The 17,821-nt window shown below is 42.7% G+C and overlaps 1 protein-coding gene across 5 annotated transcripts in view; it reads left to right on the top strand.

Moving 5' to 3' along the window:
* The window catches only part of kiaa1328 (KIAA1328 ortholog), a 179,900-nt gene that overhangs the window by 9,866 nt on the left and 152,213 nt on the right, over positions 1-17,821 (top strand). For 3 of the 5 annotated variants that reach the window (XR_009645001.1, XR_009645000.1, XM_060829544.1), the window contains exons 2-3: positions 8,274-8,309; positions 13,544-13,689. Coding sequence is in view for 3 of the 5 variants with exons in the window: in XM_060829544.1 (XP_060685527.1) it covers positions 8,274-8,309; positions 13,544-13,689 (182 nt within the window). In the remaining 2 variants the exon portion in view is untranslated. The remainder of the gene's footprint in view (positions 1-8,273; positions 8,310-13,543; positions 13,690-17,821) is intronic. The other 2 variants (XM_060829546.1, XM_060829545.1) reach the window with 2 other exon arrangements.

Here is a 17,821-nt window from a genome sequence, read left to right as displayed (position 1 = left end):
CTTCAGCATATCCGTTTGGACCAGAATACTACTTAAGCTACAGAATATCCTCCGGGGGGAAGAATCAACAGACAGATTGTGATCCACATTGTACCAATGACTTTGGTAGAAAAGAGGATGTGATCCAGAAATCAGAATTTAGGGAGCTAGGTTGAAAGTTGACAAGCAGGGCCACAAATGTAAATCTCTGGATTATTCCTAGTACCATGTGCAAGCGAGTACAGAAATTAGGCAAAAAGGCAAATGAATATGTCACTGGAAAGATGGTGCAGGAGGGTGGTTTTAGACTCTTGAGACACTGGCTGTGGGCAAGATGGCAACTGTACAAGTCAGACAGATTACATTTGAACAGAGCTGGGACTGCGGTCCTTGGGGGTACTTTGGTAGATCCTTTGGGAGGATTTTAAAATAACTTACGGGTTGTGGAAACCAAAAAAGAATAGCAGTGGAGAACGCCAGGGCTGATAAAATACTTGGGGAGGGTGTGATGACGTAGTGGTATTATCGTTGGACTGTTAATCCAGGGATCCAAATAATGTTCTGGGGACCTGCTGTGACAGATGGAATTTGAATTCAATTTTAAAAATCTGGAATTAGGAGTCGTGTGATGACTACGAAAACATGTCGGAAAAACTAATTCCCTTTTAGGGAAAGAATCTGCCATCTTCACCTGATCTGACCTATGTGGGACTCCAGGCCCACAAATGTGATTGACCCTTAAATGCCCTCTGGGCAATTAGGGATGGGTGACAAATGCCTAGCCAGCGATACCCTCATCCTGTGAATGAATAAAAAAAACTTAGTGTCTTCTATGCTAGTGGTGGCTGTATCACTAAGTTAATCGGTGAAGCCAGAGTGTACCTGCATTCATGTAACTGCACTGAATATAATTACTAAGGTTGGGGAGTTAGACATCTTGCATTGTGGAAATACAATATTGTGATAATAATGCTGACTTGGCTGAAGGAATGGTAAGACTGAGTGTTACTTATTCTGGGTTTAGGTTATTCAGGAAAGAGACAGGGAAGGAAAGAAGAGGTAGTAAGATGGGTTAAGGAGGGCATTGTAGTGATGGAGAAATAGAATGTCTGAGGGTTCAAGTACAGCATCAATGTGGCTAGCGGTACAAAATTAAAAAAAAGTGCAGTTAAATTGCTTGGTGTAATTTATGGGCAATCAACTAGTGGATGTGGAAGAATAAATGTGCAGGAAAGTTGTAGAGTGTAGTTATAAAAGATGACTTCAACTACCCGTTTACACACTAGGCTGATGGTAGTGTAAGGGCGGTGAGGGGGTGTTTCAAGCTTGTGTTTGGGCGAGTTTTGTAGAGCAATATGTCCAACAAGGAAAAGATGCATTGTTGAACATGCTCCTTGGAAATGAGGTGCCCAAATGGTCAATTATCAGTGGGGGAATCATTTAGGAAATAGTAATTACTGTATCATAAGGTTCGGGATTGCGTTGGAGAATGAGATGCAGCAACCCAGAGTAAGAACATCCATTGGCAGAGAGTTGAGTTTAATGGGGACATTGATCAGAATTAATTTAAATAAGAAGAGGTTGGCAGGAAAGTTAGAAAAGTGGATCACCTTCAAAAATGGTTCAGGTACAGTTGGAGTGTAATCCCTCCAGTGAGAAAGGTAGGATAAACAAAGAGTTCCCTGGATGACCAAGGAGATCGAAATAAACATAGTAACAAAGCTTGTGTTTGATAGGTGCAAGGCAGAAAGTACAAATGAAAATCAACAGTCAAAAATCAAAGGTTTGGGGGAGGTGATTGAACAAACACGAGAAGCAAAGAGGAATTATAAGCAAAGTAACCCCCCCCCCCCCCCCCCCCCCAACCACAACTTGACTTACCATCACTGAATCCCCACTGTCAGTATCCTGGGAATTACCACTGACCAGAAACACATCTCTTGTCTTTTCAAGTCCTGTCCATGATCTACAGGGCACAACTCAGGATGGCGTACTGCCTACTCTCCTTCATGAATGCAGTTCCAATAACAAGGGTGGCAGATAAATGAGAACATCACCACTTTCAAGTTTGTCACCAAGCAAATCATCCTGACTTGGAAATACATTGCTGTTCCTTTATGTTCGCTGGGTCAAAATCCTGGAATTCCCTCCCTCATAACAATGTAGGTCTACCGACTGCACATGGGTTGCAGTCATTCAGGAAGACAGCTCACCATGAGGGTACCCAGGGCCGAGCAATAAACGCTGGCTCAACGACACCATATCCCTCAAGTGAATTTTTAAAAAAATTCCATTTAACATGAAGAGAAATTCCCAAAATTTTTTAGAGTTAAAAATAGTAAGGAAGTGGTTAAAGGAAGAGTAGGGCTGATCAGAGATTAAAAAGGGAATTTACAAATGGAAGCCGCTGAGAGGATAAATGAATACTTTTCATCTACTCTACAAAAGAGGAGGATGCTGACAGAGGAGGAAACTGTTACTGGAAACATTCAAAATTAGTAAGAAGTAAGTCAGATGTATTGCATGGAAACAGACCCTTCGGTTTAAACCATCCAAGCTGACCAGATATTCCAACCCAATCTAGTACCACGTGCCAGTACCCAGCCCATATCCCTCCAAACTCTTCCTATTCATACACCCATACAAATGTCTCTTAAATGTTGCTATTGTACCAGCCTCCACCACTTTCTCTGGCAGCGCATTCCATACTCGTATCACCCTCTGAGTGAAAACGTTGCCCCTTAGGTCTCTATTATATCTTTTCCCCTCTCACCCTAAACCTATGCCCTCTACTTCTGGACTCCCCAACCCCAGGGAAAATCCCAAGATTTACCTTATCCATGCCCCTCAAAATTTTGTCTATAAGGTCACCCCTCAGCCTCCAACGCTCCAGGGAAAACTGTCTCAGCCTGTTCAGCCTCTCCCTATAGCTCAAATCCTCCTACCCTGGCAACATCCTTGTAAATCGTTTCTGAACACTTTCAAGTTTCACAACATCTTTCCAATAGGAAGGAGACCAGAATTGCACGCAATATTCTAACAGTGGCCTAACCAATGTCTTGTACAGTTGCAACATGACCTCCCCACTCCTGTACTCAATCTGGCCAATAAAGGAAAGCATACCAAACACCTCCTTCACTATCCTATCAACCTGTGACTCCACTTTCAAGGAGCTATGAACCTGCACTCCAAGGTCTCTTTGTTCAGCAACACTCCCTAGGACCTTACCATTATAAGTCCTGCTAAGATTTGCTTTCCCAAAATGCAGCACATCGCATTTATCTGAATTAAACTCCATCTGCCACTTCTCAGCCCATTGGCCCATCTGGTGGAGATCCTGTTGTAATCTGAGGTAATCCTCTTTGCTGTCCACTGCACCTCCAATTTTAGTGTCATCTGCAAACTTACTAACTGTACCTCTTAGGCTCACATCCAAATCAATCATTTATGTAAATGACAAAAAGTAGAGGACCCAGCACCGATCCTTGTGGCACTCCAGTGGTCACAGGTCTCCAGTCTGAAAAACAACCCTCTACCACCACCCTCTGGCTTCTACCTTTTGAGCCAGTTCTGTATCCAAATGGCTAGTTTACCCTGTATTCCATGAGATCTAACCTTGTTAATCAGTCTCCCATGGGGAACCTTGTTGAATGCCTTACTGAAGTCCATATAGATCACATCTACTGCTCTGCCCTCATCAATCCTCTTTGTTACTACTTCAAAAATCTCAGTCAAGTTTGTGCGACACGATTTCCCATGCACAAAGCCATGTAGACTATCCCTAATCAGTCCTTGCCTTTCCAAATACATGTACGTCCTGTCCTTCAGGATTCCCTCCAATAACTTGCCCACCACCGAGGTCAGTCTCACTGGTCTATAGTTCCCTGGCTTGTCCTTACCATCCTCCTTAAACAGTGGAACTGCGTTAGCCAACCTCTAGTCTTCCAGCACCTCACCTGTGACTAGCATTAATACAAACTATCTCAGCAAGAGGCCCAGCAATCACTTCCCTAGCTTCCTGCAAAGTTCTAGGGTATACCTGATCAGGTCCTGGGGATTTATCCACTTTTATGTGTTTCAAGACATCCAGCACTTCCTCCTGTGTAATATGGACATTTTACAAGGTGTCACCATCTATTTCCCTGCAGTCTATACTTTCCATATCATTTTTCACCATGAATACAGATGCAAAATACTCTTTAGTGTCTTCCACCACCCCCCCCTCTATTTTTTGTGTCTCCACACAAAGGCAACCTTGCTGATCTTTGAGGGGCCCTATTCTCTCCCTAGTTATCCTTTTGTCCTTAATATATTTATAAAAGACCTTTTGAATTCTCCTTAATTCTATGTGCCAAAGCTATCTCATGTCTCCTTTTTTCCCTCCTGATTTCCCTCTTAAGTATACTCCTACTTTCTTTCTATTCTTCTAAGGATTCACTCCAACTATTCTGTCTCTCCCTGACATATATTTCCTCCTTTTTCTTAACTAAACCCTCAATTTCTTTAGTTATCCAGCATTCCCTATACCTACCAGCCTTTCCTTTTACCCTAACAGAAATGTACTTTCGTTATCTCATTTCTGAAGGCTTCCCATTTTCCAGCTGTCCCTTTTCTGGTGAACATCTGCCCCCAGTCATCAGTTTTTGAAAGTTCTTGCATAATACTGTCAAAATTGGCCTTTCTCCAATTTAGAACTTCAACTTTTAGATCTGGTCTATCCTTTGCCATCCCTATTTTAAATCTAATAAAATTATGGTCGCTGGCCCCAGAATGCTCCCCCACTGACACCTCTGTCACCTGCCCTGCCTTATTTCCCAAGAGTAGGTCAAGTGTTGGTTCAATTGTTCGTACTTAAAGTTGACAAAGTACCAGAAATAGGTGAGATATCTCCAAGGACTTTTAAGGAAGTGAGGGTAGAAATTGTTGAGGCATTGGCCATAATATTTCAGTTTTCCTGCATTCTGGTGAATTGCAAACACTCGGCCTTATTAAAGAAGGATAATCTTGATCTTGATGTGCAAAGGATAATTTCAAAATTTGCCAATGACACTAAACTTGGGCGAATTATAAACTGAGGAGGGCATTGATAAGTAGGTTAACAGGTACAGATGAGATTTAATGTGGAGAAATTTGAGGTGATATACTTTCATTGTTCTTCCAATGAAAGACAATATAAAGGTAGGTCTTTAATTACCTGGCCTATCCTTGCTTCCCTAATGGGAAAAGGAGTAGCGTTCTTGGTAGATAGTGTGATTGACTGAATTAAATTTCCAAAGAGCTTGTATGAACTTGATAGGCCAAGTGACCTCCTTTGTGTTGTTTTAATTGGAACTCCAGGGTAGCTGGTGTGGGATTTGGAAAAAATACTGGAACAGTAGGTTGATGCGGTAGAATGATTAGAATCTAATCTTGCAGGGTAACTCCCTCTATACTGAAAAGCACCCGTAACAAGTCTGTTCTGTTGATGAGGTAGGATATACTGTGGTAGTAATGATGGTGATTGGGACGTTGTCAACGAGGTATGGTTTTATGAATATTAGAATCTATGTTGTTTGACTAGACTGTGGATCAGATCTCCCAATGTTGACACAAGCTGACACATTAATAAGGATACTGGGTGATACATCAGTTTAATTTCATTTCTGACTTTGTCATATTTTGCTGCAACTGAGTGTTTTGCTCAGCCATTACAAAGGGTATTTAAGAATCCACCACACTGCTGCTAATCTATGAAGATCAGACTAGGTAAGAATAACAGGTTTTCCTGTACTGAAGGACATCTGTGATGAACCAGATTGTTTGTTTTTTTTTTGATAATTGGCAATAGATACTCGTCTTCTTTAGACTAGCTCACATTTACATTAAAATTGCACCATCTGCTATTTGGAATTTGAATTTTTGCCCCCAGTATATTAGCTTAGATCTCTATATTTCTAGTTCAGTGATATTATTTTTATACCATGGTGCATTCCTCCCCACCCCCTCCACCATCTCCATCCTATTAATTACTTTACTAAAAAATAATCAGAAATTGAACAAAGCGATTCTTCAATAGGAGTGAATAATTATAGGGAATTATTGAAAATACTAATGTTGTCGACTGGGTATACATTTGTCTTGCCATAACCACCAGGGTTATGGTCAAGAGCTGCACATAGGATTAGTCTAGTCAAATGATTGGCGTCTGCTGATACGATGGACCGAATAGCTTGCTTCTGTGCCGTAAATATCTAAATCTGTTGGTAAACTTACTGTTGTGGACAAGATTTATTTCTGTCTGCTCCTGCTCTTCCCCATCTGGCAAATACGAGTTTGTTTTTCTTGTCTCCAGGCGGCTGGCTGCTGAACCAAGGGGTTGCATTGTGTCTTGTTTGGTGCTCTTGGTGCTGTCAGGTGGTTCTACTAGCTTTTGGCTTTCTTGAAAATGTAATACACGCACATTTTCATAGCAATACATGCTGAATGCATGATGCAGTATTCAAAAAGCAGGGCTCTACTTTGTGGTCACTTTGTTGGTAAGGGTCCCTTTATAGCAATGAAAAATTTAGGAGTGAGAGTTTCAATCTGCTGAAGATTACAGTTTTTGCGCAATTGCAAATGCGAAGTTCTGCTGTGATAGCCATCTCACTGCAGATTGAGAATGGGTGTCCATAAATTTGTAAGTTTTTTTTTCTTTTGTTATTTTACATTACCTTCTCTAAAGTTAATACAAATCGTGTAGATTATCAGTTAGAGAGCTCATAGATCAATCTTTAAGTTACAATCACATTCACAAATGTTGAAATTATATATTATCCTTCCTCACTATAAGCTGACTGTATTGTATATTGTATTTGCACATTAAAGACTTAGAACTGGGCGGTGCAGTGTCTCAGTGGTTAGGACAGCTGCGTCGCAGTGCTAGGGACCCAGGTTCAATTCCAGCCTTGGGCGACTGCAAAGTCCACACAGACATTCTCCCTGTGTCTGCGTGGGTTTCCTCCCACAATCCAAAGATGTGCAGGTTAGGTGAATTGGCCATGTTAAATTGCCCACCAACATTCAGGGGTGTGTAGGTTAGGTACATTAATCGAGGGAATATAAGGTAGGAGAATGGGTCTGGGTGGGATACTCTTCAGAGGATCAGTGTGGACTTGGGCCAAATGGCCTGTTTCCACACTGTAGGGATTCTATAATTGTAAGTTTGATCCAGTTGACCTTCATGAGCGAGGAAAGCTGGTTGTGTATATTGCTATTGAAAAGTCTATATAATATGTTTCTGTTCCTATAACTGTTCGTCATTACTGTTAGAACGCAATACAGAAAGTAGCAGCAATCAGCCCTCTAAAGTATATGATTATGCGACTATGCAGTATTATCTTATCATTACCTGTTTTAGGAAGGCAGTGAAATCCTCATTTACATCTATTGATTCCTTTGGACACTGAATTTTATAATATACATTTTATAATTGGGAAATGCTTCTTACATCAAAAATGCTTAGATTTAAGATGTGTGAAAAAAGATTTATAGTTCTTAGATTCTGTTATAGTTCTGATAGTCATCAGAATTGATTCTCAACATGTGGAGAAAGACCAGGTGGGCCTAACTGAGCATGGTGAAATCAACATAGATTTAAAGGAGTAACATAGGGGAGACAAAATATAGTGTTGTTAATAGTGCCAATTCTACCACTGGAAGAAGACTTCCTGATTAGTAGTTGCTATGTATTGATATTCCTTGATGACCCATATAGGGGTAGCCTTAAATGTGAGCAACCGGTAATGAACCTCTTTCTGCCAGTCTCTACCTGGTGGAACCTAAAATGGCTTAGTTTGAAATCCTTGGATATGCTTGTCAACTTGTTTGCTGACTGATTTAGTTTTTTTACTCATTATTTACAAGCATTTCAGTACTATTCAACCTTTTTCAGAAGGTTGGAGTGATTCTAATTGTTCATTGTGATTAGAGCTGCAATCTGATTCAATTTCTGCAATTCATGTTAGTGTTGTTATTTCCTTCAATTTGTAAAAAGATTAGAACGTTCTGAGAAGTCACAATTATTTCCAAGCTGATTGATTACTGAAACTTTGTATAATTTTTTTGGAGTGCCATTCTTAAAGACAAGTGCTAAAGAGGGACAAAGAGGATTTTTCCTCTCTGAAATGCAGCTGCTTCAGAATGATCAAACTCTTTAGTTGTATGGGTATTTTTGCAATAATTGAAGTATGTCTCAGGTATTTTTGTCTTTGGCTATGTCCAGTTCACACATCATTCAAGCACATCTCACTTTCTTTAACTGTGTTAAATTTTAGCGTCAGATGAAGAACAGTCCATGGTTTTTGTGCCAGGTATGGTTTTGCGAATTACTTTCCAGGTCACTGTTTCTCTATCCGAAAAAGCTTCTGCAAACTATTTAAGCATTAGGTGCTTTCAAATCAATAGCACACCACAACAAAGTAATACATGTTGATATTTTACAAAATAATTTCTTTGGTTACATTGCCATCATCTTATTTTTGTCATTGGTATCTTTTCAAAAATATTAAAGTAGTGTGGTGTAAAGCATTCCATTATAACAGTGCCTTTTTCCAGAATGTATTATTGCCTTGGTTTTAATTTGTATTTAGAATTTGTTTTTATTGCTTGTGAGCTGATGCCTTTGATTTCAGTTGTAGTCATGGGATTTGTCTGCAAAATGGATGCACGTCAATTTCACAATTTAACTGTTGAACTGTGAGATGGTTTATTTTCTCCTTCCATAGATGTAAGCATTGCTAGGCCATCAATCTGTAATTGCCCTTAAGATGGTGGCCAAGCATCTTTTTTGACTGCTCCATTTAGTGTTGGTACTTGCATAATGCTGTTTGGAAAGGAGTTTCAACATTTTGAGCCAATGACTGAATGACCAGCAGTGTCGTTTCAAGTCAGGGTAGTGTAGGGTTTGTTGGGGACCTTGCAAGTAGTAGTGTTCCCATGCATTTGCTACCCTGATGAGGGAATTGAATGTTGAAGGCATGAATTTTTTTTAATTCATATGTGGGCATTGCTGGCTAGCCAGCGTTTCTTGCCCGTCCCTAGTAGCCTTTGAAAAGGTAGTGGTGAGCTGCTGCCTTGAATTGCTGCGGTTTCATCTGCTGTGGATTGACCCACAATGCCATTAGAGTGAGAATTCCAGGATTTTGACCCAGTGACAGTGAAGGAACAGTGATATATTTTCAAGTCAAGATGGTGAGTGGCTTGGAGGGGAACTTGAAGGTGATAGTGTTTCCTTATATCTGCTGACCTTGTTAATCCAAAAGGAAGTAATTGTCAGTTTGGTGCTGTCTGATGATCTCTGGTGAATTTATTCAGTACATCTTGTAGATAGTAAACACAGCTGTTGCAGAGCATCAGTGGTGGAGGGAGTGGATGCTTGTAGATGTGCTGCCACTCAAGCAGGCTGTTTTGACCTGGATCGTGTCAAGCTTCTTGTGTGGTTGGAGCTGCACTCATCCAGGCAATTGGGGAGTATTCCATCATACTCCTGACTTGTACCTTTTATAGATGAAGGCTTTGGGGAGTCAGGAATGACTGACTTGCTGCAATATTCCTGGTCTGACCTGCTCTTGTAGCCACTGTGTTTATGTGGTGAGTCCAGTTGAGTTTCTGGTCAATGCTAACCCCCAGGATGTTGACAGTGGGGGGAGAATTCATTATTGGTAACACTGTTGAATGTCAAGGGGTTGTGGTTAGTGTCTTTCATTGGAAATAGTCATAAATGTTACTTGTCAGTCCAAGCCTGGATATTGTCCAGGTCTTGTTGCATTAGACATGGACTGCTGTGGTATCTGAGCAATTATGAATGGTGCTGAATATTGTGCAGTCATTGGTGAACATCCTCACTTCTGACCTTTTTTTTAAGAAGGCAAGGTCATTGATCAAGCAGCTGAAGATGATTGGGCTGAGGACACTACCCTCAGGAACTCCTGTGAAGAGGTCCTGAAGTTGAGATGGCTAATCTCCAACAACCATGGCCATCTTTCTATGTGTCAGATTTGACTCTAACCATTCCTGAAAGTTTGCCCTGAATTCCCATTGACTCCAGTTTTGCCAGGGCTCCTTTGTCATACCGTTTTCCCCCTCCTCAGTCGAAGCAAAACGCTCAGAGACACGGTATAGTTTTACCCCTTTGTCTTTATCCTGGGCCCGAGAGAAAAGGAAAACAATTGTCTTGTGCAGAGAGACATGAGTTCATGGTCTTTGGAATAGCAGTTTTTCAATGAACTGTATAGTAATTTTGCAGGGAGGAGCATCCAGATAAGGTGACATACATATTAATTGAGTGACTGTTACAATCAATGAGTATCAATAGCAGAGACCAAGCCCTTTACTGTTATACAATGAATGTTCTTAAGCTTGTGAACTGGATTCATACAATGGATACTTTTTCCCCTTGTTATCTGATCTTGCATACTGAATACTTCCATTGGAGGTGTAGTGGACAGCAAAGAGGGTTACCTCAGATTACAACAGGATCTCCACCAGATGGACCAATGGGCTGAGAAGTGGCAGATGGAGTTAATTCAGATAAATGCAAGGTGCTGCATTTTGGGAAAGCAAATCTTAGCAGGACCAATACACTTAATGGTCAGGTCCTAGGGAGTGTTGCTGAACAAAGACCTTGGAGTGCAGGTTCATAGCTCCTTGAAAGTGGAGTTGCACGTAGATAGGATAGTGAAGAAGGCGTTTGGTATGCTTTCCTTTATTGGTCAGAGTATTGAGTACAGGAGTTGGGAGGTCATGTTGCAGCTATACAGGACATTGGTTAGGCCACTGTTTGGGAATATTGTGTGCAATTCTGGTCTCCTTCCTATCGGAAAGATATTGTGAAACTTGAAAGGGTTCAGAAAAGATTTCCAAGGATATTGCCAAGGTTGCAGAATTTGAGCTATAAGGAGAGGCTGAACAGGCTGGGGCTGTCTTCCCTGGAGTGGTGGAGGCTGAGGGGTGACCTTATCGAGCTTTACAAAATTGAGGGGCATGAATAGAGTACATCTGCAAAGCCTTTTCCCTGGGGTAGGGGAGTCCAGAACTAGAGGGCATAGGTTTAGGGTGAAAGGGGAAAGATATGAAAGAGACCAAAGGGGCAACTAATTCATGCAGAGGGTGGTATGTGTATGGAATGAGCTGCCAGAGGAAGTGGTGGAGGCTGGTACAATTGCAACATTTAAGAGGCATTTGGATGGGTATTTGAATAGGAAGGGTTTGGAGGGATATGGGCCGGGCACTAGCAGGTGGGACTAGATTGGGTTGGGATATCTGGTCGGCATGGACGAAGGATCTGTTTCCATGCTGTACATCTTTATGACTGCAAGGTTTGTAGCTCCGGTTGAGGTTTCGGGTGTAGGTTTGCTTGCTGAGCTGTAACTTTGATATCCAGACGTTTCATTACCTGGCTAGGTAACATCAGTGGTGACCTCCAATTGTTGTCTCCTGCTTTCTATTTATATGTTTGTCCTGGATGGGGTTCCTGGTTTGTGGTGATGTCATTTCCTGTTCATTTTCTGAGGGGTTGATAGATGGTATCTAGATCTATGTGTTTGTTTATGGTGTTGTGGTTGGAGTGCCAGGCCTCGGAATTCTCTGGCATGTCTTTGCTTCAGGTATGCCTGGTGCTGCTCCTGCCATGCTCTCCTGCATTCTCCATTGTACTAGGGTTGATACCCTGGCTTGATGGTAATGGTTGAGTGGGGGAATGTGCCGAGCCATGGGGTTACAGATTGTGCTGGAGTACAATTTTGCTGCTGTTGTTGGCCCACAGCCCCTCTTGGTTGCCCAGTCTTGATTTGCTCTATCTGTTTGAAGTCTGTCCCATTTAGCATGGTGATAGTGCCACCCAACATGATTTGGAGGTGCTGGTGTTGGACTGGGGTGGACGAAGATGTAAATCACACAACGCCAAGTTTTATAGTGCAACAAGTTTATTTCAAAGCAGTAACTTTTAAAGTGCTGCTGCTTCATCAGGCGATTGTGGAGAAACCACCTGATGAAGAAACAGCACTTCAAAAGCTAGTGCTTCCAAATAAACCTGTTGAACTTTACTCTGATGTTGTGATTTTTAACTTAACCCGACATGATGGAAGTTATCCTCAATGTGAGGATGGGACTTCATCTCCACAAGGACTGTGTAGTGGTTGCTCTTACCAAGTAGTGTCAAAGAAGCACAATCTGCTAGATGCAGATTCAATGTGGTCAAGTATGTTTTTCCCTCTTTGTTCCTTCACTACCTACTGCAGACCTGGCCTAGTAGCTATGTCCTTTTGGACCCGACCAGCTTGATCAGTACGACTACTGCAGAGCCACCCTTGATAATGACATTGAAATCCCCCATCCACAGTACATTTTGTGTCCATGCCACCCTCTATGCTTCCTCCAAGTGTTGCTCAACATGGAGTACTGATTCATCGGCTGAGGGAGGACAGTATGTGGTAATCAGCAGACTGTATCCTTGCCAATGTTTAACCTGAAACCATGAGACTTCATGGAGTCCGGACTCCATGTTGAGGACTCCCAGCGCAACTTCCTCTTGACTCTACGCCACTGTGCTGCCACCTCTGTCAGGTCTGTCTTGTCGGTGGGACAAGACATATCCAGAGATGGTGATGCTATTTGGGATATTGTCTGTGAGGTATGATTCTGTGAGTACGTCTATGTTCAGGCTGTTGCTTGACTAGTTTGTGAGACAGTTCTCTCGACTTTGGCAGTAGACCCCAGATGTTAGGAAGGAGGAATTTGTAGGATTGACAGGGTTGTTTCTGCCATTGTCTTTTCCGGTGCCTAGGCCGATGCTGTGTGATCCGTCCAGTTTCAATTTTTTGAGACTTTGTAGTGATTGGTACGACTGGCTTGTTTTAGGCCATTTTGGAGGGCAGTTGAGAGTCAACCACACTGAGAGTCTGGAGTCACTTGTAGGCCATACCAAGTGAGGATGGTAGATATCCCTCCCGAAATGACATTCGTGAACCAGGTGGGTTTTTCTGACAATCAACAATGATTTCATGGTCATCAGTAGATTCTTAATTCCAAATTTTTGTCCTTTTATTGCCATGGCGGATTCGAACCCAGGTCCCCAGAACATTACCTAGGTCTCAGGATTAATAGTCAAATGGTAATATCATTTAGCTGTTAGTTTCCATGATGAATCCAACTAGTCTTCCGCATGATTCCAATTTTGCTACATCACCTTGTGCCATCCTCAGTCAATTGTTGCCTTGATGTCAAGGGAAGTAACTTCCCTCTGAAATTCAGCTCTTTTTTTACATTTGGACCAAGGCTGTAAGGTCAGTAACTGAGTTACCCCCTGTACAACTCAAACTGAGCGCTCACGGGCAGCTTTGATTGTGGCACTTTGAGATGGTTGAGATGGATCAGGATTTTTTTTTTAAACTGCCTACCTTTTCACACATTTTATTTTCGATCTCTAATTATGAATATGTAGTGTTGCTGGTATCACCAAGGTACTGCACATAATTTTTTAAAGTTGTAAATTAATAAGTTGCTGCTATTCTTTCCCACATCTCTACAAACTATTTCTGTTTATTAGGATTGCTAATGGAAGGAAACATTAGACCTGAATCAAAGGTGAAAAGTGAAACCCAAGAAGTTGGAGCCAAGCTTTCACTTCAATCTAATTCTGTTTTTGTAAATCCCTTGAAGACCAAATCCGGAAAGGTATCCATGCCAAACAAGGTGAACTTTTGATTTTATTGCATTTTGCATTCCATTGAAGATCAGTAGGTGTGTATGTAGGCTTCAAAGAGGCATTTTTGTACAATTAATTATTGACTTTCTTGAAGTCCTCTGCAAAATATTGCAGATTATACATGGTTTTTTTTTTTAGTTCCAAAAAGCATCTGGATGTAGGAGGTGTAATTTCAAGACTAAGATGCAAAATCAAAATAAAAGTAGGGAACTGAGAAGATTCCCCATATTTTTAAGTTGTGACCTCCCCAACTAGAGGAGACATCTTACCTACATTTACCCTGTCTGTTCCTCTAAGAAATTTGTAGGTTTCAATTAAATCATTTCCCAGTCCTCTTAACTCCAGAAAATAAAGTCCCAATTTGCCCAATCTGCCTTCACAGGATAGTCCTGCCATCCCAGGAACAACTCTGGTAAACCTTTGTTGTACTCTCTATGCAATAATATCTTTCCTGAGAAATCAAAATCAAAATTGAACACTGTGCTCCAGATGCAGTCTAAACAAGCCCTGATGCAATTGAAGCAGGATCTCATTCCTCCTGTGCTCCAATCCTCTAACAGTTAAGATTAACATTCCATTTACCTTCCTCATAGCTTGCTCCACCTGCATGTTATCCTTCAGTGACTTATCGACAGAGGACCCAAATACCTTTGTACATTTGTACCTTTCAACCTCTTCGACATTTTAAGAAACACTGTGTATATCTGTTCTTCCCACCAAAGTAGATAAACTCAGTTTTTTACCACATTATGTTCTGTTATATAGGCCATATTCTTGCCTATTCACTAAGCCTCTCCAAATCTTCTTGACAAGGTTTTCTTTGTGCTCATCATACGCATTCCCACTCAGCTTTGTATTAGCTGCAAATTTGGATGTATTGCATTTGGACCATGTATTCAAATCATTGACATATGTTGTGAACAGATGGGACCCAAACATTCATCCTTGCAGGACTTCTCTAGTGAAAACCTGCCAACATTCTTACTCTGTTTTCTGTCTGTTATTCAAACCTTAATCTATACCAGTACATCACCTCCCCTCCATAGGGCAGGAGGTAATGTCCTAGTTTATCGCGGGATTATTAATCCAGAGACTAAGGTTGTGTTCTGGAGATCTGAATTCAGATCTCCAAAACTTTACAATTTACAGTTTAATGATCACTATGAATCCATTGCGATTGTTAGGGGAAACTCATTTGGGCCACTAATGTCCTTTTAGGTAAGGAAACTGGTTTGGCCTACATGTGACTACAGACCTACAGCAATATGGTTGACTCTTGACTATCCTCGGGGCAATAAATGCTGACTCAGCCAGTGACAGCCACAGTCTGTGAATTAATTAGAAAAAAAACGCATACTTTAATTTTGCTAACTGATCTCCTGTGGGGAAACTTATCAAGAGCACTCTGAAAACTAAAGTCATCCTTTGACTTCCCTTTATTGATTTTGACAGTAACATCCTCAAAAACTTTCAAAAGTTTGTCAAACATAGTTTCCCATTGACAAATCCATGCCGACTGCCCATCTGATCATTTTTAACCAAATGCCCACATATGAAGTCTGCTGCAGAATCTGTAGTTCCCTGTTTTCCCCCCCCCCCCTTATTTTTTCTTAAATAGTGAGCATTTACAAGCTTCCACTCTGTAGAAGTCCATTGTAGAATCTGTGGAAATTTGGAAAATGATCACCACTTTTGACGATCAGCCTGGAGGTAATTTGGAAGACACAGCAAAAATTCATCCCAGGGAAGAAATCTGCTACAGGGAGGACTAGGTAACTGTGGCTGATAAGGGAAGTTGGGGACAGCATAAAAGTAAAAGCATTTAACATGGTGAAGATTAACAGACAGCCAAAAAATTGAGAAGCTTTTAAAAACCAGCAGAGGATAACTGGGGGAGAAAATGTCATATTTAGAGGAAGCTGGCTAGTAATATAAAGGAAGATTGCAGAAACCTTTTTTAGGTATAAAAAATGGAAACGTAGACATTAGATTTCTGGCAGATGTGACTGGAGAAATGGTAATGGATACTTTGCATCAGTCTTCATGTTGAAAGACACCAGTATACCAGAATGCTGAGAGTCTGAGGGCAGAGGGAAGTGTTATGGCCATGAAGTCTAGTTCTCACTGAGGAGAAAATGGGTAGGTTACCTGAACCAGATGGACTATACATACCCTAAGGATATAGCTGAGGAGAATGTAGAGGCATTGGTGGTGATCTTTCAGGAATCACTCGAGTCAGAGGGTCCCAAAGGACTTGAAAATGGCAAATGTAACACCCTTGTTTAAGAAAAGAGAGGTAGGAGATTGGAAATTATATGCTGGTTACCCTGACATTAGTGTTGCTAACACTTGGCTACCAAATACAATAAGAACCCATGGTGATGGAGGCAGGTTACTGGCATAGTAGAAGACTTGATGACTGGCAGAGAGTAGGGATAATGAGGTCTGTTTCAAGACAGTAGCTGGTGACTAGTAGAGTTCCGCAGGGGTCAGTGTTGGGACCACATCTATTACATTATACATTGATCTGGATCAAGGAACCGAGGGCATTGTTATTAAGCTCGCAGCTGATACGGAGGTAGGTGGAGAGCCAGGGAGGATGCAAAAGGACTTGGACAGGCTCAGAGGGAAAAGGATACAATGTGAAAGTGAGGTTATGCAATTTGGTAGGAAGATAATAGGTGTAGAGTATTTTCTAATTAGGGATAGGCTTTGGAAATCTGAAGTACAAATGGACTTGGGAATCCTAGTTCAGGATTTTCTTAAGGTTAACCATAAGATTCATTTGGCAATTTGAAAGGCAAATATGTTTTTATTAATTATGGGCTAGAATACAGAAGGACAGATTTCCTGCTGGGGCTATATAGTGCTCTAGTCAGACAGCATTTAGAATACTGTGAGCAGTTTTAGACCATAAGCCCCAAGGCTGTAAATTTAGGAGCAGATTTAGGCCATTTGTCCCATGGAGTCTACTCTGCCATTTGATTGTGGCTGATGCGTTTCTTACTCCGTTCTCTTGCCTTGTCCCCTTACCAATCAAGAACCTGTCAATGTCTGTCATAAATGCATTCAATAATGTGGCCTCCACAGCTCTCTGTGGAAATGAATTCCACAGATTAACTACCCTCTTGCTGAAGGTATTTCTCCTCATTGCAATTCTAAAGGGTAATTATTAGTCCAGTGCCACCTCCTTTTCTTTTTTGTCTGTCCTTTCTAACTTAGAAATATGCTTGAATATTCTGTTACCAGTCATGGCTACCATGTAGCCATGCTTCTGCAATGACATATATATCATAAAGACGTCCCTCAAGTTGCCTTTTGAAACATTTTTAGCCTTGAGGACGATACCTCGTTCCTATTTAAAAATACACTCCAATATAATGGCCTCGATTTCTCTGGTGGTGCAATCCATAGGTTCAGCACTCTCTGGGTCAAGAAACTTAGTCTAAAAGGTATGGGGAATATCATTTAGAGTGGAAATTATAACGATAAGACCTCTAGTTCTGGACGACTTGGTCTTTGGGAGCATCTGTGAGAGCCCTGCACTCAGCAACCCACCCCCGCGCCCCGCCCTCACTCCGCCACCCCCGTCCTCCATCCCTCCCTCGCTCCAGGCGCTCCCCCGCCCGCCTGCTCCCACCCCACCCCACCCCACCCCACCCTCCCGCTCCCAACCCGCCCTCCACCCCCCCTCCCGCCCCGCCACGCCCAACCCTCGCTCCACCTCCTCCCCTCCCTCCCCGCGCCCCACCCGCCCTCCCCTGCGCCCCTCCCACACGCCCCGCCCGCCCTCCCCTGCACCCCTCCCCCCTCCCTCGCACCCCCCCCCCCTCCCTCCCCCCCTCCCTCGCGCGCCCCTCCCTCCCTCCCTCCCCCCCCTCCCTCGCGCGCCCCGCCCTCCCTCCCCCCTCCCCCGCGCGCCCCGCCCTCCCTCCCTCCCCCCTCCCCCGCGCGCCCCCGCCCTCCCTCCCCCCTCCCTCAGCGCCCGCCCTCCCTCCCCCCTCCCTCAGCGCCCGCCCTCCCTCCCCCCTCCCTCCGCGCCCGCCCTCCCTCCCCCCTCCCTCAGCGCCCGCCCTCCCTCCCTCCCCCCTCCCTCGCGCGCCCCGCCCTCCCTCCCCC

The sequence above is a fragment of the Hemiscyllium ocellatum genome, chromosome 1, assembly GCF_020745735.1.
Source record: "Hemiscyllium ocellatum isolate sHemOce1 chromosome 1, sHemOce1.pat.X.cur, whole genome shotgun sequence".
Classification (NCBI taxonomy): Eukaryota; Metazoa; Chordata; class Chondrichthyes; order Orectolobiformes; family Hemiscylliidae; genus Hemiscyllium; species Hemiscyllium ocellatum.
The sequence above is the reverse complement of the archived record's forward strand: the minus strand, read 5'-3'. Positions and strand labels throughout refer to the sequence as shown.